We start from the raw sequence: 26,248 nt of genomic DNA on the forward strand, positions 1-26,248 counted from the left end.
TTAAAAAATGATAAGGGAAGCAAATAATAATTATAAAAATAAGGACCAAAATTAATATAAAAATTAAATTCTAAGGGATGAAATTGAAAAACAAATATTCAAAACAAATATATATATATATATATATATATATATATATAGCAATCAAAAGTTTGAGGACCAAATTTGATATAATCAGCAAATAATATGACATTTCTAAAATTTTCACAGTTTCCGGAAAGTGTTTTCCGCCCAAAATAAAAGGAAAACACTTTTTTGGAAACCAAACCAAATTTTTCTTTGACTAGAAAGTGTTTTCCGTTGACCGGAAAATATTTTTCATTAACCAACTTTCTAATAATAAACAAACAAATGAAAGTTTGAAAAGTAGTTTCTGGGAAACAAACACAGCTTTAGTGTGTTTGTTATTGTTGTAAATTTTATGATTGTGGTTTGAAAAAAATATTTAAAGGAATTTTTTTTATTGATGTTTTCGGACAGTTTTAATGTGTTGATATAAAAAATAATTTTTTAAAAATAAAAATATTATTTTAATATATTTTTAAATAAAAAAACATTTTAAAAAACAATGATTAATGTTACTATTCAACCTTAAACAGGCACTTTCAATTGGACCATATATCAAAAGTGACAAAACAACTATGCAATCCTTTCTGGCTAACTCTCTTTCTCAAATTTCCCATCCTGGTCAATTCAATTGTTCAATGACAATGAACTAGCGGTCCAAGTTGTATAGCCATGGCCCCCTGGTCTGTGCCCCACGTACTCGTCATAATTGCTAGCCTTCCTTGTAGCTGGTAGTTGTGTTCATGCTTTCTTGAGTAGAGAGCATTCCACACGGACACCATGCACCAACGAGGTAGTTGATTCCCAGGATAATCCAGAGTTCCTCAACTTTGGAATCCATATAATCCTAGTTTGAAGGGATCTCTTGTTGATTTTGGAAGCCATATCTTCAATTTCCCACTAAAATCAAGGCAAGGAATAAAATACAGAGAGATCCCATTAGAGTTGCTTAGCATGCAAGCTGATGTTGACATGATTAATTAGGGAGTGCGGGGGTCGAAGGAGAGGTAGTCCGCCTTGCAAGTAAAACCGATCCAGCTCGAGACAAGCTCTCCCTCCTCCTACTGGTGTAGAATAATAGATTATTGAGGCATGAATTCATCACCATTCAGGCACTCTTCTTGTCTCACTGTGAAGATATTCTCTTGGGAAAGATCTTTTTCCTAATTTCCAAGGCTTAGTAATTATCACTTTGAGTTTGAGATTCTCTGTTTTGTAGATGAAGTCCTTTTCTTGGTCCTCGTTCATCTTTTTGGGACATCGCCACTAAAGTTCTTGCTACAGCTTCATTTGTGACGAGCACAGCATAAAACGTTTTACAGACCATCGCAGAGATATTATTATCGAAGTGGCGAAGCAAATCCATCAAGCATACATTATTGCCTCTCAGCTCTTTCATACATTATTGCCTCTCAGCTCTTTCAAACTGTACATGCTCACGTTTTTGGATTGTTTTAATCTTACAATATTAAAAAATAATAAATATTATTTTAATACATTTCAAAATAAAAAATATTTTAAAAAATAATTACTACCATACGCTCGAACATCATTACTAAAATATCATATCATATTATAGTCACGCAATTTATATTTTTTTATCTAAAACTATATGGATTATTTTATGTCATTTTAATCGTATGGCCCTTGAAAGAAAATCAAAGTTTCTACCCCTTTGTCCTACTCCAGATAATCAATCCAAACCTGCTACAAAAACACAAAAAACCATCTTTTTTTCCTAGTTAACATCAATCACCAACCCATGCATTGAATGACCAAAATTAAAACCACCTATTATAAGTATGTTTGGCAGTGTGATTACGGGTGCTTTTCAAATAACTTTTCGTGTCAAAATACATGTCAATGATGTTTTTTTATTTTTTAAAAATTATTTTTGACATCAGCACATCAAAACAATCCAAAACGTACAAACCATATTAAATTTTTTTAAAAAAAAAAATTCAAATTTTTTAGGAACGCAGGTTGAACCGCGTTCCCAAACGCTTCCTTAATTGACCGGCAAATTATTGAGGCTAATAAAATCTTTTTTGAGTGCTAAAAAAATAATCATTAAATCCAATATAACATATCATAAGATGGGTTATATTACTATTATATTAAACTCGTAGTAATTAGTTAATTTTTTCTTTAAATTAATATATTTTTAAATAAAAAATACTTTTTAAAAAAATTATTATAAAAAAATAATCTAAAATGAATTATAAAGAAATTTATTACCATCTTCAATCAACTCTTGACAGGCAAGAAAAAAGAAGCTCTTTATAACTATTGGTAAAAATAAATAAAATCATTATTTAAAAGAAGAAGAAAACTCCTTTATTTCTTTAAAACTCCCAATTAAAAAAACTTATTTTCTTCTTGAAATAGTTTCTAGTGAACAACCGGATTTGCTGTCATATTATTTATCTTAAATTAAAAATAATAACTAGTTTTAATATCTAATCTGGTTTAGAAATTGAGTTATAAAGTCAATTTTACAACCACTCATCACTGTATCAATTGAATTAATTATTTTGTTTAAAATAAAATTATTTTTTAAATTTATTCAAGTTGATTTCATCAATCTCATTCAGTATAATAAATCATGTTGTAAATCAAAATTTCAAGTTTAAAAACTATGAAAATAAACCCGAAGGGGATGTTACCAATAATTTTTAAACCAAAGTCCTACCCTAACAACTTTTAATTTCAAATTAAAGATGGACACATACATACATTTGCTTCTTGTACTGAAAAAGCACCATTGAAAAATTCAAACTCCTCCTGTGTCACCTTTTTTTCAAACAAAGGCTTATGTCTTCTTAGATATACTGTCTGTAAGACTCTCGACTCTCGACTCTCGAGTCATCCAATCTCTGACACAAAACCACCTCCCTCTCTCTTTCTCTCTAAAGATTCTGACACATCACGTGTATCTCTCTCTCGCTTTCTCCCTTTCTCTTCTTGAGAATACTGGTGTGTTGTTTTCTGTCTTGTAGCGTTTGTTTTCTTTTGCTGCTTCTTGATCCTGTCCTCTCACAGATCTGCTTCAGCAAGGGCATTAGCTAAAAGGGTCTGGGCCTCTTTTCATGTTTGTTTGTTTTGCAAGCTAATTAGTGGTTTTTATCATCTGGATTGGTGATGCTTTGGGGTATAAACTTATAAAACTTATTTTGAGCTTCTGGGGTGGTGTTTTTTTTGGCATAGTAGTTGAATTAAGCTGCTTTTACTGGTATGTCACAATGTGTTTACGGTATTTGTTCAAGTTTGTTCCTTTCTTGCTGTTTGCTTCTTTCTTGGCTCTCTTTGCATCTCCTTAGAATCTTTGTTGTTATTTCTCGTGGCGCTTTTGTGTTGCCAGTTTAAAAAGGCGCAAGTTTTTTGTGAAGGTAAAATCATGTTTGTTCATGGAGTCTTCACTGGAGTGTGTTTTGTGCGAGTTATTGTTGGCGTTTAAAAAAGAAGGAAAAACTCATGGCCTTTTTTCTTCTTATCACTATTATTTTTTGTTGAATATTTGCTTTTTGGCATGTTTTGGTCATGCTTACACTATTTGAACCCTCTCTCTTCAAAAATCTGATTTGGGGTTATTGATGTTTTAATGTTAAATATTTATCATTCTTTTTTATATTTATCATTCGTTAAGTTGTGAGTTATATTCAGTACTTTTTGATTCATGGTCAGTGGCTTAAAAATTGCAGTAGAATTTAGCAGGGTTTTAACTCTTGCTTCTTTGTTTTCGACAATGTACAGGAGATGGGGCTCATTTCTAGGAACATATTCCCTGCTTGTGAGAGCATGTGTGTGTGCTGCCCTGCATTGAGGTCCAGATCTCGGCAACCTGTTAAAAGATATAAGAAACTGCTTGCAGAGATTTTCCCCAAGTCCCTTGTGAGCATTCAACAATTCACACCTTTTTGCTCCTTTTTTCCTCATTGTTATTTATACGCTGGCAATTTCTTGACGGGTTGGAGTTAAACATGTTAAGAATTTACAGTGAAATGCCGTATATGTCATCTATCATGTGCTTGCCGCAATTTTTTTGGCTGGTGTATCTGAGTCTGGGGGTTGTGTTTGTCTTGTGTATGACAGGAAGATAAGAATCTGAACTTAGATTTTGTAATGTTGGTGATCACCGAAGAGTGTGTAATGTTTATAGCTTATATGCATGGTAGGCTACATGTTTCTATGAAAACTTAGACTTGAAAAGAAATACGGGGTTACCCTTCTTTTTTCTTGGATCTTGGATGGAATAATGGGAGGGCATGTAAAGACTGACACCCACAAATAGACTGGATGATTTCTGTTCTTGGACTGTCCATGAGTTAAAAATGGGGTCAAGTGTTACTAATAAACAGTTTAGCTCACACATTTTTATATACTGTTGCGTATTTATGTAGAATAAACCTCTTTTAGCTTCCTACTTTTACACCAGTGACTATTACGAGCTCTAAATTTCACAATGATTTTGTAGGATGGCCATCCAAATGAAAGAAAGATTGTCAAGTTATGTGAATATGCTGCTAAAAACCCATTTCGAATCCCAAAGGTATCAAATTTATTGTCCTTTAACATAAATTATGGCTACTGATAAGACTTGACCTTGAAAATTATGAGTGCACTGCTGATGCCTCCATGGCACTTTCTGTAGATTGCAAAATATCTAGAAGAAAGGTGCTACAAGGAACTGAGGAGTGGGCATGTCAAGTTCATTAATATTGTTACAGAGGCATACAACAAGTTGCTCTGCATGTGCAAGGATCAGATGTAAGTGTGGTTTGCTTAAATTTCCCTTTCTATCACTATCATCTTATTTTGTAATGGCATTTGGGGTTTGGTAACTAGCAAGCTCACTTGGTCATATTGTCCTATTTTGAACCATTAAACCAAATAGTTTGGTGATACTTTATTTCCTATGATACCTCTGTTGTGGCAGAATTATCATCATATCTTGCATTTTGCAGGGCATACTTTGCCATTAGCTTGTTGAATGTGGTCAATGAACTCTTGGAAAAATCTAAGCAGGATCCATTGATGATACTTGGATGCCAAACATTAACAAGGTTCATCTATAGTCAGGTAGGTTACAAATCTGTTGAATGAAATATTGAAATGTGTACACCAATGAAACTTAATTGTAAAATTTAATGGCCCAAGATTACCTGCAAGCTTCAGGGTTGAACCAACAAAAAAGTGATTTATTTAGATCTCATATGCAAGCAACGTGGATGCATCTAGCTTTTGATTATCTTAGTCTCCAAGTGGATAAATTGTTAACATGTTATGAGCAAAGTTCTGCGTAGGCATATCTTTTAAACTGTTTGTTTCTGCCATCATGGGGTTGGAGATTAGCGAGATGTTGAGAAAAAAGATGAAATGATTATTATATGGAGTTGATGGATCATGTATGTTCCTAAAAGTCCAGGGCCTTTGTTTAACAATGAAAAAAATGTTGTTAGATTGTTATTTGATGCAGAACGTATATGTTGGATGTTCATTAGGAGTCTGTTTTCTATTTGTAAATCATGGATCAGAACTGTATGAATTACCCTCAATGGGCGTTGAGAAAGTAATTTCCCTTTTTTTAATGGAGAGATGAGTTCTGAAGTCATAATTAATAGTTGATAAAATATGACTTTTCTGACACTTATTTTAATTTCTTGTGCATGTGTGGGCAGGCAGATGGAACTTACTCTCATAACATTGAAAAGTTTGTTCATAAAGTGTGTAACCTGGCACGTGAGAATGGGAATGAAAATAATAAAAGTTGCCTGAGGGCTTCAAGTCTGCAGTGCCTCTCAGCCATGGTACATCAATTCGGATTGACTTTTCGTGCTGTTGAATTGATGTATTTGATTTCTGATATGCTTAGAAGAATGCAATTTGATAGTCTGGGCATTGTTTTCTGGTGATTTTGTTCCCTTGGTGTCCTTTGCAATTGTTTTCTGGATTTGGGATAATTTCTTATGTGACAGGCTTTTCTGTTGCTAGGTGTGGTTCATGGCAGAGTTCTCATACATTTTTGCTGCTTTTGACGAGGTTTGTTCTTCTGAGAAAATTTAATCTACACTACTTTTATATTCAAATGGACATGGTGTTGGTTCTTCCAAACTTGGTGAAGTTAGGTGTCTCAATAGTTTAGAATTTGTCTATTCTATGTTTTCTGTACTTTTTACTTGGAATGATGGAATAGGTGAAAATTTCTATGAGGTAATCTCCTATTTTCAAATGCATGAGCTCGGGTTTGAGTGTCATGGGTGATTGGTTTACCTGAATATTCTGAAGAATAGGACAATCTGTAGATCACCCCATACTGATCCCTATTTTGACAAGATTAGCACTTCCCCCCTTTAACTAATCTTTTTACTCTTGCGAGTTTTTGTTCCTCTTTGTTAGCGCAAAAATACAATATTTAATAGTGCTTACATGCACACACCAACATAGAGACTAACAACAGAGACTGTTGGAAATAGAGGAACCCTTGTTTTATATCTTCCCTTCTAAATTTTGCTGGAAATATGTTTAGTCTTTTCTTAATTAATGTTTAGCTCACTAATATACTTGTGAACCATAATGGAATTTTTAATGTTCCATCTGATCTGCCAGGACTCTGAAAAGTAATCCAGGAAACGAGGATCAAAACTAATAGGACGCAACCTAGAGTTGCAATAGTTTCCACTCTATCTCTAGATCATGAATCTTCTATTTAATATATAAATTATGACAAGTTACAGTAGATGGACATGGTTTAATCTTCTCATTCTTTACCACTTTGTGATGTTGTATCTGAGTTCTGAAGTCCTAACAATCTTGACTTTTTTTGAATGCTTTTCTCCTCATGTGATCTTGGTTTATTATTTCATCATGAGGCTTTAAGTCATTAATGTATCCAAATTGTAGATCGTGCATGTCACATTAGATAACTACGAGCCGGATGAAGAAGATGATGGGAGAGAAGATGCACATCATAATTGGTTGGATGTTGTTAGATGTGAGGGAAGAGTTGCAGATATGGGCTCTAGCTGCATGGCCATCAGACCCCGACCAGAAAAGAAAGATCCGTCTCTTTTGACAAGGTAGTGACTTTTCAAAAGCATAGACAGCTTGCCACAGTGGATGCTAAATTTGTTAACTCATGCAAGGAAATCATGGAATTGTCTCATTTTTCTTTCCTATTTCTTGATCCCTTCTATCTTTTGTTATAGGGAAGAGATTGACACACCCGGAGTATGGGCTCAAATCTGTATTCAGAGAATGGCTGAGCTGGCAAAGGAGAGTACAACAATGCGCCATGTATTGGACCCAATGCTCGTGTACTTTGATTCTGGACATCACTGGGTTCCTCGGCAAGGGTTGGCCATGATAGTTTTGTCTGATATGTCTTACTTATTGGAGAGTGCAGGTATCTTTATCTTCAATCATATGTTTCTTGCTTGGTTTATACATAATGTCCTGCTCATGCACATAAGCCTTTTTGTGGGCTTCGGCTGAAATTACTCTGCAGTGGCATGCACTTATATACATGTGCTTTCCATTCTTGTTTGATGTCAGGCCACCATCAGTTGGTTTTAGCTGCTGTTATACGCCATCTGGACCATAAAAATGTTGCACTTGATCCTCAAGTCAAGTCTTATGTCATAGAAGTTGCTGCAGCTTTGGCTCAGCAAATTAGATCAGGAGCAGTGCTGACAGAGATTGGGTACGTCAGTGATCTATGCAGGCATTTGAGGAAAAGTCTTCAGGCTGCAGTTGAATCTGCAGGAGAGCAAGAATCAAATTTGAACATCTCGCTCCAGAATTCCATTGAAGATTGCTTACTTGAAATTGCTAAAGGAGTAAGTTTGAAGCATGCAAGGAACATTTGGTTGCTTCTTTCTACTGTACCTAGAGCTGACCTGAATTTGTGTTGGTTTATTAGATTTGTGATGCACGACCACTATTTGACACTATGGCCATAGCACTGGAGAAGCTTCCATCCTCTTCTGGAGTTGTTACCCGTGCAACCATTGGATCTTTGATGATTCTTGCCCATACGATCTCAGTATCATCAGTCTGTTGTCATTCACAGCAGGTTAGAGGAGTTAAATGTTTTTTCAGTATTGATATCTATGCTTTATTTCTTTTCTACAACTGCTGCCTTGTGTTGATTTCAAGTTTCACATTAATTGTGAATGCATGCATATCATTTGAATGATTCTGATGACTGCTCCTACAGGTTTTTTTCTAATAAATTTTAGATATAAGTTTGTTTTTTATCTAATGGATCACTATCCAATTTCTTTTGTGATTAAACAACTCTCTCTGGAATTTTGTGTTGGGATACAGCTTACTGAAATTATAGAAACATCTCTATGCAGGTTTTTCCTGAAGTACTTCTTGTCCAACTTTTGAAAGCAATGCTGCATCCAGATGTTAAGGTGCGAGTTGGAGCACACCAGATATTTTCAGCTCTTCTCATTCCAAGTTCTAATCATCCCCTACGTGAAGCTGCTTCCTGGCGATCTGGTTATACTTGCGAACCAAAAGGATGGCATTCTGATACTGCATCTGCATTTGATTCAATTTCAGCACTACTTGAAAAGCTCCGAAGAGAGAAAGATGGATCCAAAATGGAAAAGCATGGAAATGATGCCAATGATGGTTATAAAGAAAGGGATGTTGTTGAAGAAGATTGGAAGCAAGGACGTGCCCGAAAGAATTCACCGAATTTTTACAAAATAAGTTCTATTATTGATAGGACTGCCAGTACGACCAGCTTGTCTGAGGCAGTAAGCAGTTCATTACAGGTTCTTTAATTGTGCATTTACACTTCTAATCCATTTCATTGAGTGGCTAACATCCATATGGTTGTATGATTTGCACAGGAACCACATATTATGAAGCTTAATGAGGATCAAATAGCACAATTGCTGTCTGCCTTCTGGATACAAGCCACCCTTCCAGATAACATGCCCTCAAATATTGAAGCTATAGCTCATTCTTTTGTATTGACACTTATTTCTTCGCGATTGAAGGTTGCTTTCTTCCTTGATTAATTTTCTATTGGTTTCCATTTTTATATCTTCTGACCTCCAAATGGGAGACTCTGCTAATTTTAATTTAAACAAGGGCACTGATTTAAATAAGAGCACCCTTGGATGTGAATAAAAACCTGGAGTTCCCTAGCCTATTTTATGCATTACTTCCAAGATAATCATCCCAAACAAATGTGATATAGAAATAGGAACGCACAAATATGTCGTAGTAAACAGCTCAGGTTGCATCACATCCATTTTTGTAAAAGCTCCCGGTCAAAGATTAAGCCTATCCTGAGTTGTCAGTTTTACTTATGATTTCTTGCTCTGATCATGGTCTCTGTTACGACTCTATACATGTGATTCATGTAAAAACATGACGGGCCATTTGAAACTGATAGAATGCGTGAGTTTTGTGGCAAAGAAGTTTGGTATTTCTATGATTGTTTTTGTAGATTAGTAAGATCAATAACTGTCTCAAACTTGTGATGCAGAACCCAAATGACAACCTTGTGGTCCGCTTCTTTCAGCTTCCTCTTTCACTCAGAAATTTATCTTTAGACTTAAACAATGGTATGAATGATTATGAGAAACTTTTTGAAAACTTAACATCATTTATAATCTTCTGATATGTTTTACATATATGTGCACATGTTTCTACTATCTTCTGTCAGGAATGTTACCTCCAGCATGCCAGAGGTCAATTCTAGTACTATCAACAGGCATGTTGATGTTTGCAGCTAAAATATATCAAATTCCTGAGTTGAATGACTTGCTCAAGTCGTTGCTCCCTTATGATGTGAGTCTGCTAGATTTTAAAGATTAAACTTCTCAAGTTGCAAAAACTAGCTGGAAACAGTTTATTTCAGCTCGCATGCAACAAGTCCGATAAAAATTCATCTTTATGCATTTTTTACTTTATCAGGCTGATCCTTATGTTGGCATTAGTGATGACCTTCAAGTACATGTAAAGGCTCAGGCAGATGTGAGAGGATATGGATCTGTTGCTGATAATCAATTAGCGTCATCTTTACTCTCTGAACTGCAAAGCAAAATCTTTGAATCTGACAAGGTCTTAATGGACATCTTATTACAGACCCTATCTACCACTACTGAGGTACCACACTTGATTATCTTACAGACAACACCCCCCTTCCCTCCATGTAACATTTCTATTTGTGCTTCTTAGCTGGAGGTGGATGACTTGGCTCAGCAATTGTTAGAACCATTTACCCCTGATGATGCATTCATGTATGGTCCAAGATCAATACTTGAGGACCACAATCAAATGGCTTCCCATTCCAAGGAGTCACTCTCCTTCGATGAGGTATGATATAAATAAGCAAAAATGTATTCCTGCTGAATTTGAATATTTTGACCTTGAGAACAAGAGGGAGGCCTTTTTGTTTCAGGGTTCACATGCATGTATGATATGATGAATGAAATCTAATTACTGTAAGTACTGTTCTGTTGCAGGATATTCCAACGAATTCATTAGTTGATGATGATGTGACAAGTGAAGCATCTGTTGCAGACCTTTCCCGCTTCATTCCAAAAATTCCTTCATCCCCTTCTGTCTCCCATGTTATCAGCATTGGACAGCTTTTAGAATCGGTAATCCCATGCCCTCCCTCCAAATCATGCCCCCTACTTTGACTAAGTCCATGTTATAAATATGCATTTGTTCCTCGTGCATATAGACTCAAAAGTATTATGGTTTCAGGCACTCGAGGTAGCAGGTCAAGTGGCAGGGACTTCAGTCTCCACATCACCTCTCCCATATGACACCATGGCTAGACATTGTGAAAATCTGGGCACTGGCACAAGAAAGAAGCTATCCAACTGGTTGACCTATGAAACTCATTACACTATAGCAAATGAGAGACACTCACCAGCATTCACCGCAAATGGATGCTTAGCACCTTGGAAGGTCAGTCTGTTTCATATTTAGCAATCGCCTTGGATTGTTTCATTTAATTTACTATAGCCGTTACAAGTCACTTTCAATTTTGCTTGGTTTATCACGGGGAACAATTGTGCAATAACTTGATAAAGCATCTATTCCATTTCCAGTGGGCATACTTGGAACTAGTTAACTAGTTACAAATAAAGGGCATTACTCTTGACTGTTGTACACTAGATAATTGCAGATGCATTTAATAGTCGGTGAATGGTTAATTTCTTTTAAATATCTTGGTGTTGTTTTTATCTCTGTTATTTTGACATGGTCGCGTACATGTAGATAACAAGCGATGTTGGAAACATCAAGGAAGCTGCAAAGCCAGTAGGCCCATTCTTGGCTATGAGGCTACCTCCGGCAAGTCCCTTTGACAACTTCCTCAAGGCAGCTGGCTGTTGAAAGATGACACAGGCACATGAGCTTTCTGTTAGGTATCTTGTGAAGTGCTTTAGGCAGTAACATGAAGTCATGAATATGCATGCCATCCTCTGATTTGAAGATGGTGCACATTTCAGGGCTTCCATTCCCAATTAGTTAATTGATGTAAAACATGTTACTCTTGTAGCTAGTGTTAGATGCAGGTCAAATGATATATTCAGATCTCGCACTTTTTCTTCTTGATGATTTTTTAACAGATTAGGATTAGTTGTTTTTACGCATCAATCCCAGAAGCGATATTAATCTTAAATAACAAATGCCAACTGACAACCCTAATGATCAACATAGATAGCCTCAAGCTGATGTAGCAGTGCTAGTTAAGTGTCCATAATGAAATGTTAATCTAGAAACTGCAGGGAAAGAAATCAATGTTGGGGAGATATGCATTGAAGAGTCACTCTCGCCCACACTTTGACCTGCATGTGTGAGAGTGTAACTACATTTTGATTTAAAAGCCTAGGCTACTGGCTTATGGGTTCATTTAATGTATAAACACCTCAGTGTGAGGCTCATTTAATCACAACTTCCTCTCAAACGAGTATTTAACAATTTCAAATGCGGCGATAATCTGATTGCTACAATACCATAACGTCTGTTCTCCTTTCCTGACCCAGGAGTTGTCTTGCTACTTCTCGAGCCATTTGATTTTTGTTCAAGAGTTTAACTAGCTCTTGCTTTATGCAAACAACACCTATCGTATGCACTCAGTCGAACTTAGCTATAAACCATTTGCTGGGAAGATCTATAATGGAGAGTTGCTCGGACTCACACTTGGACCTAGAGACATGGGAGTTTTTGTACAGGAAAGGACACTGCTTCAACCCAAAAACCTAGATTACTCCATTTCCTTTCGACATGGAATACTCATCACTCGTATGTGTGGCGTAATATTCAAGGGGCTAGGTTTTCTTGAAAATCAGATACATTAGATTCTAAGATTGTGTTTTTAGCTCAGCTTTCGTTGAAACTAAGCTGTGTTTGTGGCTGCTATCAAACTGACGTAGCTCTCTTCAGTTACATGCTTCAATCAATGGAGTTTCATCCATCGAAGTAGAACCTAGGGGTATTAAACAAGAGATTGGCTCATTATATAGTTACCATCAAGGAATAGTTATAGTTATAAAACTTGACCTAAGAGTATACCCAGGATAAGACTTGGGTCTTTGGTCATGGTGGGACTAAACTTTTTTTAAATTTTTTTTTTTAAATCATTTCGTTTCAAAAAAAAAATATATATATATATATATAATCAAAAGGATGGCAAAAGTTCTACACCCTCGGTTAACCCATTCTCAAATGGAGAGGCAATGTGACATGGGATATTAATCTCATTATTTTCAACGTAATATTTACTTTAATTATCAAGATTTTCTAGAATTATTAGTTAGCTAATTAAGTAAGTATTATTAGGAGATTTGTGTTTTAAGATTCTATTTTTATGTTTAAGTATTGTTAAAGTCTTCTTAATATTCTATTTAAACAGTTGAAATAGCCTTGTGGCAAAGGCCTAGACGTTGAATTAATAAAATTGAGGTATCTTGGGCGTATCTCTACCGTTATATATATATGACCATGCTCTTTGTTTTGAAGATTTTTGATGATTAACAAACCCCATTATCCTGTTGTTATCCGTAGCATCATTTGATATCAAAGCATGTTAGATAGCAATCACTCCGGTGACCTGGATCAAGGGGTGCAAGTCGTCTGGGACGTTGTGTGAATCCTAAAAATGACGTTGAGACATCATGAGCTAGCGGAGGCTTGATCATCTCTTTGAACAACTCAATATGAGTTTTGTACGGATTCGTGAAGATCTTGGTATCTTGGTGGTAGAAACAAATAAATCTCGAGATGAAGAGAGGGTTGTGCGTACGTAGAGATGTACCTCATGCTAGACTCGAAGTTTACATCTATTCTTGCAAACCTATATCGACATAGAAGCAATTAAGCGGTAACTATTCCCCCATTAAAAATGAATGGAAAAGGAGAGATGCTTATATATATAAGATGAATCCATGATCCAGTAGGTTTAGGCTTTTGGATTGGAGGTGATGCACACCCTTTTGTGTTTAAGATAGAGCCCATTTGGGACAGGTGATGATTGTGGTTAGACTTCTATGATGTTATTTGCTTCCCCGTAGTCAAGTACAAAGAACTAAGCTCTGAATAGTACTGCACTCGAATTGTTCTGCTGAAGGGGGAGTTGTGTTTGAATGGATTGGGTTCGTGTATCAGGGAGATATCTGTTGGGTATACATGTGAGCGGCGACTGTTTTACATTGAAAATGAATGGAAAAAAAGAAGAAGCTTGTATATAAGATGAATCCATGATCCAATAATCTAGATTTTTGGGTTGAAAATGGTGTCTTTCTCCGTGTGTAAGCTCTCATGCATGCAGTGCAGATCCAATACAGATGTGGAGATCATGCATGCATGTTCTCGAACACGATCGAGTAGCTGTCTAACCTGTGACACCTATGTGCAGATTGTGTATAAGAAAAACGAAACGATATGGTGGGGACTGGGGACTTAACTCTCGGTCATCTTTATCGTATACGTTTTTCTTTCGAAAGGATTCCGTCTCTCTTTGATGGGGACTTTTCCTCGAAAGATGTTGAGGCCTACTTCATATTTAAACGGGCTCCTGGAGATCATGAAAAGACAGGACTTGTACGCTCTTTGCTTATTTACGATGCACTTAAATGGTAGCTCCTCGTTCTGGTCTGATCGTCAGCAAAGGAAACAAGAAATCCATTCATGGCCTTGAATGAAAAAGGTTTTTAACTCTGTGTTATAAACCCTCTGTTAGAAGGATTTCGTAACCTATTACCACCGGACATTGCACTTGTCAGGCATAAATCTATGGGACTTGTAGCCACAGCCAGAGCTAATATGCCTGCCGATCAAATTAAGAAAGCCATGGAGACATGGAGCTGCAAGCCAGAAGAAGATTATACAGAAAGAGATTCTAAAGAAACACAAGGAGACCAGTGGGATAACTTCTGCGTTTTTGTGTTTTTAAAAAAACACATAGTAACACAAAAAAGAAACATTTTCGTGGAGCCGGGCGCCATGCAAATAAAGGCAAGGTATTAAATAAGGCAGGTGAAGAGGAGAAAGTGCTGTACGTGTCTTGTGAGTTGTGAGGTTAAAAAGAAACGAAAACGATGTAGTTTGGGCCTTAATGAATCTCTTCAATGCAAGCTCCAAGTGGGTCTTTCATGGGCTATTTGAAACCATATCTTCACTGCTAAAATAAAACAATATTCAAGTTGAATGCAATAATGTCAAGGCATAATTGGCGAGATTTATTTCTTAAAAAATAAAAAAGTAAACGGGGAAAAGAAAATATAAAATAATAAAAATTAAAGTTACTTAACTCCCCCGGACGAATTAATCTTCATCAAGTAAAATAATTGTTGTATTATTCTAAATATTTTTTAATTAAATTTTTTTTTATAACTCAGGGTGTACAAGTTAATTTACACGAATCACGACTAATTCCCGGATGTATTAAACACCATGCAAGTCTAATAAACATGTAAGGCATCACGGGGTAATGGACACGCACAAAAAGAATCGAGTCTGAGTAGAGGGAACAAGATTCTTTTTCCCCTAGACCACCTCCTCAAATGCTAATTAAACTATATTTTAATTGTATTTTGGGTTGATCTATTAAATAAACCTGGTAAACTATATAAAACTTCGTGTTGATTTGTTTAAAAAACTTAATTTTAGATAGTTATTGGATCGGCAGAGACTCATTAAATCAATCGGGGTTTAATAACTCTAGGATAATACGAGATTTGCTTTTTTTCATTATTATGATCTAAAGCTCAGAATCAAATTCTTTATATCTGAATTAGATGACTTTGGAATGGAGAGAGATCGATGAACTTAGCTCGTGGCTGAAGAAGAAGAGGAGATCTTTCTGGAGTGCAGAACGGAGGATTTTTTCATCTGAATTAGTTCCTTCCTTCTACCATGAATGCTTTTCCCTGACCTTTCCCTTACAAGGACATAAATGACCGGCGAACGTCTTTTCATCTTAATGTCGAGACATTTGAGATCATGTGATTTGTTTTCTTTCCTTCTTTCTATGGCGACTTTATCTTCAATCTGATATTCACCGTACTGGAATAGAAAAAAGTAGTTATACTAGAATAAAGAGACATTCTTACGTGTAAAGTTTTGTACATATATTTTTACGTGATGGAAATTTTATGAATTATTGAATTTTAGAACAAATTAAACAATATATATATATATAGCTTAAGCAGTAATCTATGGCTCGAGAAATTCTGATTTTATATGTATAACATTCAATCCGTGACTGACTTTTTCCACCCAAGATTCGTTGAACATCGAAAAGGAAGTTCCATTCCATGAACTCCATGGAAAGAATGAAGGAAAATTCCACGAGCACGTTTCAAGGCATGCGATGCTAATTAATGGGATAGGTTGAGACAACTCCATTCATTATTATTTTATTTTTCTTTCATCCTCAATCAATCTCACAGGGTGTTTTACAATGTGGAGTGGCAATTATTTTATAAAATATATTTTACTTTTAAATATATTAAAATAATATATTTTAAAAAAATTCAGAAATTATTCTTAATATTAACATATTAAAATAATTCAAAAATAAAAATAATTTTCACGTTCTGACACTTTAATAACGATTTAGATCATTTCACAAGAGATATTTATAATCTAACTTATTATTCAACATATTTGTCAGCGTACAGTTTTATAAAAAAAAATTAACTCGTTTTTAGTGCTTGAATTGAAGGGCTTGTACGTGGCAAAAGAAAAGGCAAGCCAAGCCCCACTATAACAGTGTGTAGTCAAATCAAGACAGTAGCCATTTTATTTTATTTATTTCCTCTGTGTGGGGGGGATCCTTAGAAGACGGTCAAAGTTTGGTCCTTGCGACGAATTGTCTCGATTTTTCTCAGAGATTCCTCTCCATGTCTATGTTGTTTTCAGTATTTGTAATTTCAAGTACTGTTGCATGGCCACAAAATTTGTGCAGTCCTCTCTTCATCATGCGGTGGGGGTCGATTTCTGAGACCCCAGCTCAAATCCCAGGTGTTTTTCATACAACTCTGGCAACACAAGCCAAGCAGGAGGACGAAACAAGATCACAAATTAAGCTTCTAGTATTTTTCTTTTTCTTTTTTTTTTGTTGATTTATCATGAATTTCATGTATTATAATGTGGTGCATGATATTTTTTGTTGATTTATCATGAATTTCCAGATAAAAAATCACAAATTTAAACCAGGTCGAACTGTCTCTTTCCTTCTAATATTTTCCCTGAGAAAATCATCTTCATCTTTCCTGGACTACATGTCTACCACTGTCCAAGCTTTCCTTTTCTAATCGACATTTACCAGGAACCACCAGCATCCAGCACGAGTGCTTTTCATGATGTGGGGTTCCCATGGGACAAATGTCGAGGCAGTATATGAGATACGTGTGATGTTTATGAATTGATTTTTTTTCTTTTATGATTGGAAATTAATTGCAGTACTGGAGAGCTCAGGAAGGATCATGTTGAGTAAGAGAAGGGCAAGCTAGATGGGAAGAAATTATTGATTGATTATGAAATTTTAACGTTTTCATGAGTGACTTTATCCTTGAAAGATTTTTAACTATGATTTCGATTTAATTTACTACAATACAGCTGGATTTTCAGAAACGTTTTTCAGGTGTGAATTTTTATAAATAATTCAAGAAAAAAAATTGAAGATACTAATTTTGATTATATATATATATATATATATATATTTTATAACCTGTGGTGTTCGGGTCAGCTTATACGTATTATAATTAATTCTCGGATTCATTGAACACTTTACAAACCTAGTGGGTAAATAAAACATCGTGGAGGTGACATGTATACATAGAAAGAATTGAATTCAGGTGCAGAAAAGAAAACAAGTCATTTTCTTTACTAGACCACGACTTTAAATATATATTTTATATATTTTAAAATTATAAGAAATACATAAATTAGTATTTAGATATATATATTTCTAAATAATATTTAGATAATGTTTGGTTATTATTTCTAAATTGATGCAAGGTAATATTTACTTATATATTGAAAAAACTGTGAAACATTTTGGAGCTTCACTAATCGTATCAACATCGTAGCTCTTTCTATTCCTTTTCTTTTTGAAGTCGACCTCAATTTTTTTTTTCTATTTCCCTTTTTTTATTTTAATTTGTTATAAATATTTTTAATTTTATCATTAAATTTTTTTAATAATTACTTAAATTATGTTTGAACCAACTAAATCGACTAGATTACGAAGAAACTTCCACATAATTTTTAATTTTAATGTTAAATTAAGCAAAAAGATGGGTAGAACTATAAATTTTATTATCATTTTTTATATAATTTCATTCTTAGATTTATTTTTATTGATCAACTACGTTACATTATATTTCAATCGATCAAGTTAATTAAATCATGATAAAACAATTTCCATATATTTCAATTTTAAAACTAGATTATACAAGAAGTTAGATCTCGAGATATTTTATGTTAATTTCATCATCTTAATTTTTTTTTTTAATAAGTGAGTAGAATATCTTTAAATCTAGATCATGTTTAAATAAATTTTATATAATTTAATTTTAATCACATTTTGACACCTAAGTAAATCAGGAGGCTTTAAACATGTCAGAACAGTTCAATAAAAAAAACATTTTTTCCAACCTGCACGGTCTCTAAAATAGTATTTTTTCATGAAAAGAGCGTGTATTTTTTTTAAAGTGCCAAGTTAACTGGAAATAAAACATGACATGTCGACTGTCTTTGGCAGGAAAGGCATAATATTTAGCCCTGTTGTTGGCTAAATTTTGATTTTTTTATTTTTAAATCACCTTAATATACTAATATTAAAAATACTCTTAAACATACTCTGGGGAGCCCTGTTGTTGGCTAAATTTTGATTTTTTTATTTTTAAATCACCTTAATATACTAATATTAAAAATACTCTTAAACATACTCTGGGGAGTTCTTATCTTCTTGTTTAATTACCACCTTATTTTAGAATCTTTTATCCTCGTGTTGTTCATGGGAGCTGTCTAGGAATCTCTAGTTTTGAACACTCTTTATTTTCACATTATCCATTAAAGGACAAACCACTCAAGCCCTAATTAAAATTTAATTACAGAAGCTACATTATACTGTGGAACAGTCACGTTCAAATTTAAACCAGAATCATCTTGATAAAATACACAAATCTTCATCTTGTTAAAGTCAAAGATTTGGCTTAATAGCCTTTCCCACTTTCCAGATATTGCTAATCATAATCTTGGCTGCTTAATGATTTATAGCTTGTCTCCACCAAATCTTGCCGTCTAAATGGCATCCATCTCTCCTTGTCTGGAGAGGCTAAAAGTTCTAGGCTGCTGGGAAAGTAACTTCCAAACCAATTCAAGAATTATCCATTCAACGTACTGTTCTTGTAGAGCCACCGGTTTGTCGCCTGTGGGGCACAGAAACCTCCCTGAAAGGCTAAAAACGCCTCATGCAGCTTGAAGATACACGACCTTGTTCCAATTTTCTGTGAGGAGAGTAATGATCAGTCAGATAAAATGCTCCCCACCTACCACTACAAGATTGCTGCAAGCACCAGGAAAAATTATAGGCTAGTGCTCGTGGTTCTAGGAATTTTCAAGTTAAAATCCATTTGGTTTGGAAAATTATAAATTAATCTTTTGATTAGCTTTTACGTGCTGTCAATTTATTACTTTTTTTTTTCTTTTTATTTATTTTGATGACAAGGGTTATGCTCGAAAAAATAAAGTTCTCTGGATCATCTTAAAAACATATCTTTACATCCAGGGGCAGAACTAAGGGAGGCAAGCAAGGGCTCGGTCTCTACAAATCATTTTAATTTTTTTTATTTAGTATTTAAATATATAATAGTATGATATTTTTATTTTAAATAAATAAGTTTTTTAATAATATAACTTGTTATATTAATTTTAGCCTTTCCTATCAAATATTATCGGCTCCGCCTCTGTTTACATCATATAATATATTTCATTTTTTCCCCTGAATATTGCTCCAAAGTTTGAACCCAGGAAGTCTTTAAAGATGTTATACCTCTTTAACCATTAAACTTGTCCATTAAAGTTAATTTATTATTAATAGATCTATACCTTTTCAATTAATGTCTAGTATATTATAATGGCTCGTTACCTTGATGATGATGATGGATGACAATCTCGTGAATTAATGTGGATTTTTTCCAACAAAGGGACTGAATTATCAGTTTCTTTAAGATATAGGGACCGAGTTAATAATTACCTTGATATGGCCATTGCTTTTAAAAGCGTATCTGTTTTCATGCACTCTATAGCGCCATTATTGAAGTTTTTTCTTCGAATTAAGGTGATTTTTGCCAGCTAGCCACGTGTTTATTAAAATAAAATTTACTTTTAAATATTTATAAAAATACTGCCCAACAGTATGTTCAGGTGGACGGTTCGACTCTTTTTATGTTTTCGGATTATTTTGATATATTAATATTAAAAATAAATTTTAAAAAATAACTATTATCCACTTTTAAATACCCGAAAACCAGCTCAATAATAGTCCAATTCAACCAACAACGAAACCATATAAAATTCAACAAAAAAGAGAGAAAGAAAACCATATAAAAGAAAAGAAAAATTAAAGGATGACCCCATGTCTCTTGCACGACGCAAATCCAATAATGTAGCTCATGGTGGTGATGGTAGTTGCCTTGAAGTCTTTTTGTATTTTGAAAATGTATTTAAAAAAAGATATTATTTTTTATTTTTAAATTGTTTTTAATATATTTCTAAATATTTTTTTTTAAAAAAACAATTATAACCAAGAAGCCTCCTACAAGCGGGGGAGAAGAAGAACAGAACATGGTACCCCAGATATAGGTACGAAATTTCAGAGTCCAATTACCTTAGAAACCCACGAAATTCAACTTCTTTAAACCAATGAGAGCTCGAAGGCCGGTGAATTTGAACACGACACAGTTACACTGACCATCTGCTCCAAGGTAGATAGGAAGACACGTCTGTCATCTGTAAATGCGGGAGCATGCACTCGCACGTGGCAAGAAAGGGCAACCAACCAGATCAATCATTTCTTTACAACTACGTTAAGCCCCGGTCCTCACATATTTAGGAAACAAATAATTTAATTCCTGTGGTTGTTTGAGGCTGCCTAGAAATTTAAGAGATCCATGAGTTCAGGGATTGGTTAATACATCTTGAAATAAAAGGGACTGGAGTTTTTGTTTTGTAAAGAAAAGGGACTAAAAAAGACTTCTCTTTCTTGAACTCAATGCATGTGAAGCCTTTTCAGTTATCACCTCTCTTTCTAGTCACTGCTACTGCTCACTGCTTTCTTTGTCTTTGTATGTGTGTGTATGTCCACTTTATCCTAGGTCTTCTTGGGAAAGAAAGTAAGGCTTGGTCTCTTTCCAACCTGAACCTCATGGTTACTTCAAAGTTCATAACAGCAGTAACTACAGCCAGGGTTTCTTGCATGTTTTCTCTCTCTCCCTACTGCTTTCCTTCGTTCACTTAGTAACTAGGATTCTCTTTCGACTATTATATGGGACTTTGTGTCACGGGGAGGATGAGATGTGTGTGCGCTTTTTACTATTTGTAATTGAAAAACCTGCTCATTTTGGTCTTGTTCAACAAGATTTCTTGGTGTTTTTGTATCGATTCTAGCGCTGTTTCTTGTAAACTTTCTTGGGTATTTTCTTTCTTGATCATATATGCATACAGCACCTAGAAGAAGATCAATGGTCAACCCTACTACAGTATTTTTCTCTGCCAAACTCCCTCTCCCTTTCTCTTTCCTTTTCTTGGGATTCCTGATAACTTGGACTTTCTTATCTTGATGTGCCTGTATTACCTCTCAAAGATCTTCACTGTAAGAAGTTTTAGCCTAGCTTGAAGATCAGTGAAGCTAGTATTCTTGCTGTTACAATTCTAGATTGATAAATATCTTGACAATCTTTTTTTTGTATTGATAGACAATTTCATGGAGGGATTTTATAGGTTTAATCCTACAATTTCTTGTTCACCAAATGATATTGCTAGACTTGAAAACTTGCCTGTTGTTAACTTTACTGATGCTACTACCAGTAACAACGAATTTCACAGTCAAGTTGGTAATTTACTTCAAGCTGGTCATGGTTATACACCAGTCACTGAATCAGATATGCATGATGTAATCAAGACCCAGATCGCCAATCACCCTCGTTATCCAGACCTAGTTTCTGCATACGTAGAGTGCCGAAAGGTTACCATCATCTTCACTAAATAATCTTTGAATCGTTGTTACCATTTTGAAAGTTTACCCCCCTTTTCTATCCTTTTCTTCTTGTTTAAAGAAGTTTTTGTTGATGGGGAAGAAATTAGAATGTCGTGAAAGAAAAAAAAGAAAGAGAGAAGAAAAGAAAACCTAGTGTGTTAAATTTGAGCTTTTGAGTGATTTTTGTTTGCTTTGAAGGTTGGTGCACCTCCAGAAATGGTTTCTCTTCTTGAAGACATAGGCAGATGTAGCTACCAAATCAATACTTGCTATGAGATAGGAGCTGATCCAGAACTTGATGAGTTCATGGTAGAGTTTTAACCCCAGAGTTTTATCTTATTTTTCTTCTATTTTTTGCGTTATTTCTTTAATTTCTTTTCTATTCATGCTACTTAGATTGTCAAGAAAATTTAGTAAAAATAAAATAAAATATAACTTTGAATCTTACGACTCCTACTCACATTCCAAGTTATGAGATTCCAAGTTTTGTGCTTCTTGATACTTTTCTTTCCAAGCAGTCACATGATTGGAATAAACTATTATAACCATTGAAGCTGCTGTTGTTTTTCAAGGAATCATACTGTGAGGTTCTTCATAGATACAAGGAGGAATTATCCAAGCCGTTTGACGAGGCTACTACTTTCTTGAGCAGCATAGAATCACAACTAAGTAGTCTTTGCAAAGGAACATTGACTAAAATATTTGATTATGGCTCAGGTAAAGTTTTTTGCACTGTGCCATTTTCTGACATTGGTTTCCATGACCAACTTGCACCTGGAATTATGAGTGGTAGCTGGTGAAAAGGGGTCATGTTGTTCTATTAATATACGCAATCAAATCAAATGAATGTTGGAAGAGGTACAATGGGATCGAACTTTTGCTACTGTGCTTGTTAAAAGGAATAGTTTTACTGGTTAGTTGAATGGTTGGGATTCTCTATGAGTAATCAAACACCAAGTCGTGTCCTCACCGTCCATGATTTTTCTGCTCTCTTTTGGGTCCCTACCTAAAGTTGATGAAAATGGTATTGTGCAGAAACATGTTTGTTTTTTTGATTTGCTGCAGTTTGATGTGCTGTGCTACACATTGAAACTGCTGTGTTGTCATTTCAAAATGTAGCACCATATAGAAAGTTACAAATAATCTATGATATTTATGTTTTTTTTTAATATTAAAATGTGTATGCATGATTCCTATTTCAACCAATATTTAATGTTCAATACTGATGAATAATTATTGATGACATTTAACAAGCTCAATCGTACTATTATTTGAGCAGTATTTTAGGTTAGTTAAAAGCCAATTTGTCAACATTGCCATTAATATTGTCTTCATGAGATATGAATTTGTGGACAGAAGTTTGTTTTTGGCTGGTCATTGTTAAAAATCACAGGAACATTCCTTGTCAAGAATATGGCATCTGAAAGTGCAACAATACATCAAGTAAGAAATATTAGAATTAACCATCAAGTATCAGTATGAATTAGTTTGTGTTTCAAGGTCTCTGCATCAAGCTCCACTTCAATGGTAGCATGTCATAAATTTTATGCCTTGTTTTGAATTCAGAATTCCATCTTATTTGCTTACACGTGGAATCTTCTATGTGTATCGTATCGTCTGTCATCTGTACAATAGTCTAACTGAAGTGTGATCTTGCGAGCATTTCTTTTCCTTCTATATTCATGCTAGTTGCTGAAGGCACTAGCGTGATCAGTGAAAATGATATGCAAGAGGCTCCCATTTTCTATTGGTTGGCAGCATTAGATTTGTTGGGATGCAGAAGTATGAGATAATTTTGCAGCTGCAATTTTTGTTATATATTCAAGGGGAAGCTTTCACTTCTAGGGGCCTTGAAGAAACTTGTGTAGCCTCTAGAGCATATTTAAATCAAGCAAAAATAATCATTACATAAAAGAAGATTAGTACCATCTGGTCTGCGTATACGATAGTTTTTAAGATAAGCAACTATGCTATTAAGAACTTCAGATTATCTCTCTCAACAACAAGGACTTGTTTTCTTCCGAGTTTCTACATAATTTCTTAATTTCTTTGGTTTTGTTTAGTTCTACAAATTTCCTTTACCCTTTTTAAACATTGTGTTCAATGATATCCCTTTTGGAATAAGTACATATGTGGCTTTCGCTCTGAGATGTAATTTCTCCATTTCAAGCTCTTTGGGACTGTGTTTAAATTTTAAAATTATCTTAGACAGAAGACTGTTGACCTTTTCCTTTCCCTGCTGCTTCATTTACAAGCTTGGAGGTGTGTGAAGTTACTTGATGTTAGACTTGTATTAGCAAAATCTTATCCCTGCTAGTTACTAATACTATGTTATGATGAAGAACCTGAGAATTTTGGAGTGTTTTGATGTATGACCCTGGAAATGATTGATAATTTGTTAATGTTCTACATGTAGCTGTAATTTTCCTGCAATTTTTAGCTTGATAAAGTTGTTTTCTTTCTCCTTTGGGATCAGGTAGCTTTACCTATAAAGTACCAACTCCAGTTCACTTTTTTCATTTCAACAGATTCATGCCTTGAGACATGAAAAGTGTTTGATCTAAATATTAAACTTTACTCAGTCTTTCATGGGTTGTCATTGGAAAAGTCTTAACTATAGACTACTGTCTTTGTGATGTTTCATAGCAGATGAGCCAGCATGGACTTCCGAGGAGGAGTTAAGCTGTGGGGAAGTTGAAGCATCTGAAATTCCAGGGTCATTAGGTTTTCACTCAAGCGATCAGAATCTAAAAGGAGTGCTCTTGAGCAAGTACAGTGGCCATCTTAGCAGTTTGAGAAAGGAATTCCTAAAGCAAAGAAAGAAAGGCAAACTACCAAAGGATGCAAAGACATTGCTTTTGGACTGGTGGAACCACCATTATAGATGGCCATATCCTACGGTGATCGTTAATAACCCCTACAATCTGGTTATCATGTCTTTTTTTCTCGCTCCATTGTTTTGTCATTCTCTCAAATGTCTTTGCAAAACTCTCTTGCATGTGTTCATAGTACATGCTCATAGGTTAATGATTTGTAGAGGTAAAACAGAAAGTACAAAGGGGAGAATAACGATGGAGAAAGATGTTATCAATATTCAAAATATTCGTTTCAACAAGTTTCACTAAAAAGATAAAAGTCTCTGGTATATCGTAGCTAGAAAGTAATTTCTTCATGGAGGATAATCAGTGGATAATATAGTCGGGCTCACAAGCCAAAAACGAGCAAGTACATAATCTTGCCATTGCTTTGGTGAAACTAGGTATGGCAAGCAAGATTGAAGGCTTTTCTTTTAAGTATTCTTGTGAAGAATTATGAGAATAGGCAACATCTATATTAGAAATCTTTTTGCTTAACAAGTTGCAGAAGGTGAAAATTCATCCAAAAATAAGCTGTAGATATTGAGCATATGCATTTGTTTCTGAACAACCTTTCATTATCTTTCAACCGACCCCCAAATGCTCATTGTCTTTTATGCTGTTATTGGTACAGTTAGAAGCTGCAATCTAGAAACTTGAGCAATTCATAACTTTCAGTCACTGAATGTTGCTGAAATATGTCTAGTAGCAGTCTTGTGCAGAGTCAGTCTAGAGTTAAATCTTAACCCAGTACACTTCTGCAGTCGCAAAATTGTCAGGAAAGCTTATGAAACCTTAATCCAGAACATTTCTTAAGCCTGACCACCATGAATGGATATTATGGTGCAGGAAGAGGAGAAGGCGAAGTTATCAGAGATTACAGGGCTAGATCAAAAGCAGATTAATAATTGGTTTATCAACCAGCGGAAGCGGCACTGGAAACCATCCAAAGATATGAGGTTTGCTCTCATGGAAAGTGTCGGTGGTGACACAGCTGGACCAACATGCTATGGTATTGTTGGTGATGACATTGGGACATGAGGAAAACTCATGTTTGGTATCCATTCGTCATCTTCTACCAACATTATTTATGTAACTTGCATACTTGTAAAGCTATCTACTTCAAAGTTGTGTATACGCTTAAAACCCTTTGGTTCCAATTCTTACAAAGCAGTTCAGCTTCTTACTTGTGAACTAGCATTCTCCTGTATATGCCCGCATGTGCTTCATTCTATCATGCTGAAAACCTTAAATTTGAAGATGCTGCATGTATTGATCTTGTAGGAGTGCAATAGCATAAATCATTGTCGAGAAGCTTACTCGTCTCCAGGTTTTGATTAGAATAACTATCAAGAATGTTCAACCTAGTCTGCATTGTACTCAAGGCTAAAGAAAATCCTAGATAGTCAAATCTCTGCAGAAAATGGAGTTAAATCAGTTAGCAGTTTCAAACTGTCAAGGTTGCTGTCTGCTTGCGCATTGCAGTTAGCAGGACTGAACCTGTCGTAGTGTTTTTTCATCAATTAAACGATTCATTTTGTCTTTCATGGAAAAAAAAAACCCATCATTGAGAGGTGGG

General features: G+C 34.9%; 2 protein-coding genes across 4 annotated transcripts; both read left to right on the forward strand.

Annotated features, from left to right (window-relative positions):
- The first annotated feature begins 2,843 nt into the window (after positions 1-2,843).
- On the forward strand, positions 2,844-11,659 carry LOC7478898 (protein SEMI-ROLLED LEAF 2). 3 transcript variants are annotated; one of them, XM_024583817.2, is made up of 20 exons: positions 2,844-3,217; positions 3,820-3,957; positions 4,541-4,615; positions 4,718-4,833; positions 5,031-5,145; positions 5,745-5,873; positions 6,058-6,105; positions 6,967-7,142; positions 7,272-7,468; positions 7,618-7,901; positions 7,985-8,137; positions 8,424-8,834; positions 8,931-9,080; positions 9,575-9,653; positions 9,755-9,879; positions 10,006-10,197; positions 10,270-10,407; positions 10,557-10,694; positions 10,804-11,010; positions 11,323-11,659. In XM_024583817.2, the coding sequence occupies exons 2-20, from the start codon at positions 3,823-3,825 to the stop codon at positions 11,437-11,439; spliced, it is 2,985 nt and encodes a 994-aa protein (XP_024439585.1). In that variant the 5' UTR covers positions 2,844-3,217; positions 3,820-3,822; the 3' UTR covers positions 11,440-11,659. The 3 variants fall into 3 exon arrangements, with proteins under 3 accessions (XP_024439585.1, XP_002318950.3, XP_024439584.1); XM_002318914.4 differs by having other exon boundaries at positions 2,845-3,139; XM_024583816.2 differs by having other exon boundaries at positions 3,150-3,298.
- A 9,198-nt stretch (positions 11,660-20,857) lies between these two features.
- Positions 20,858-25,863, forward strand: LOC7478899 (homeobox protein knotted-1-like 1). The gene is made up of 5 exons (XM_024583082.2): positions 20,858-21,802; positions 22,013-22,123; positions 22,387-22,531; positions 24,464-24,714; positions 25,519-25,863. The coding sequence occupies exons 1-5, from the start codon at positions 21,542-21,544 to the stop codon at positions 25,708-25,710; spliced, it is 960 nt and encodes a 319-aa protein (XP_024438850.1). The 5' UTR covers positions 20,858-21,541; the 3' UTR covers positions 25,711-25,863.
- The last annotated feature ends 385 nt before the right edge of the window (positions 25,864-26,248 follow it).

The sequence above is a fragment of the Populus trichocarpa genome, chromosome 13 (genome assembly GCF_000002775.5).
Source record: "Populus trichocarpa isolate Nisqually-1 chromosome 13, P.trichocarpa_v4.1, whole genome shotgun sequence".
NCBI classification, from domain to species: domain Eukaryota; kingdom Viridiplantae; phylum Streptophyta; class Magnoliopsida; order Malpighiales; family Salicaceae; genus Populus; species Populus trichocarpa.

Excerpts from the sequence above, each read along its gene's own strand:
- LOC7478898 (XM_024583817.2), top strand. The coding sequence starts at position 3,823 with ATGGGGCTCATTTCTAGGAACATATTCCCTGCTTGTGAGAGCATGTGT. Across the intron at positions 4,834-5,030 it reads TGCATGTGCAAGGATCAGAT|GGCATACTTTGCCATTAGCT; the intron begins GTAAGTGTGGTT and ends TGCATTTTGCAG. Across the intron at positions 9,654-9,754 it reads ATCTTTAGACTTAAACAATG|GAATGTTACCTCCAGCATGC; the intron begins GTATGAATGATT and ends ATCTTCTGTCAG.
- LOC7478899 (XM_024583082.2), top strand. The coding sequence starts at position 21,542 with ATGGAGGGATTTTATAGGTTTAATCCTACAATTTCTTGTTCACCAAAT. Across the intron at positions 22,124-22,386 it reads CAGAACTTGATGAGTTCATG|GAATCATACTGTGAGGTTCT; the intron begins GTAGAGTTTTAA and ends TTGTTTTTCAAG. Across the intron at positions 24,715-25,518 it reads ATAGATGGCCATATCCTACG|GAAGAGGAGAAGGCGAAGTT; the intron begins GTGATCGTTAAT and ends ATTATGGTGCAG.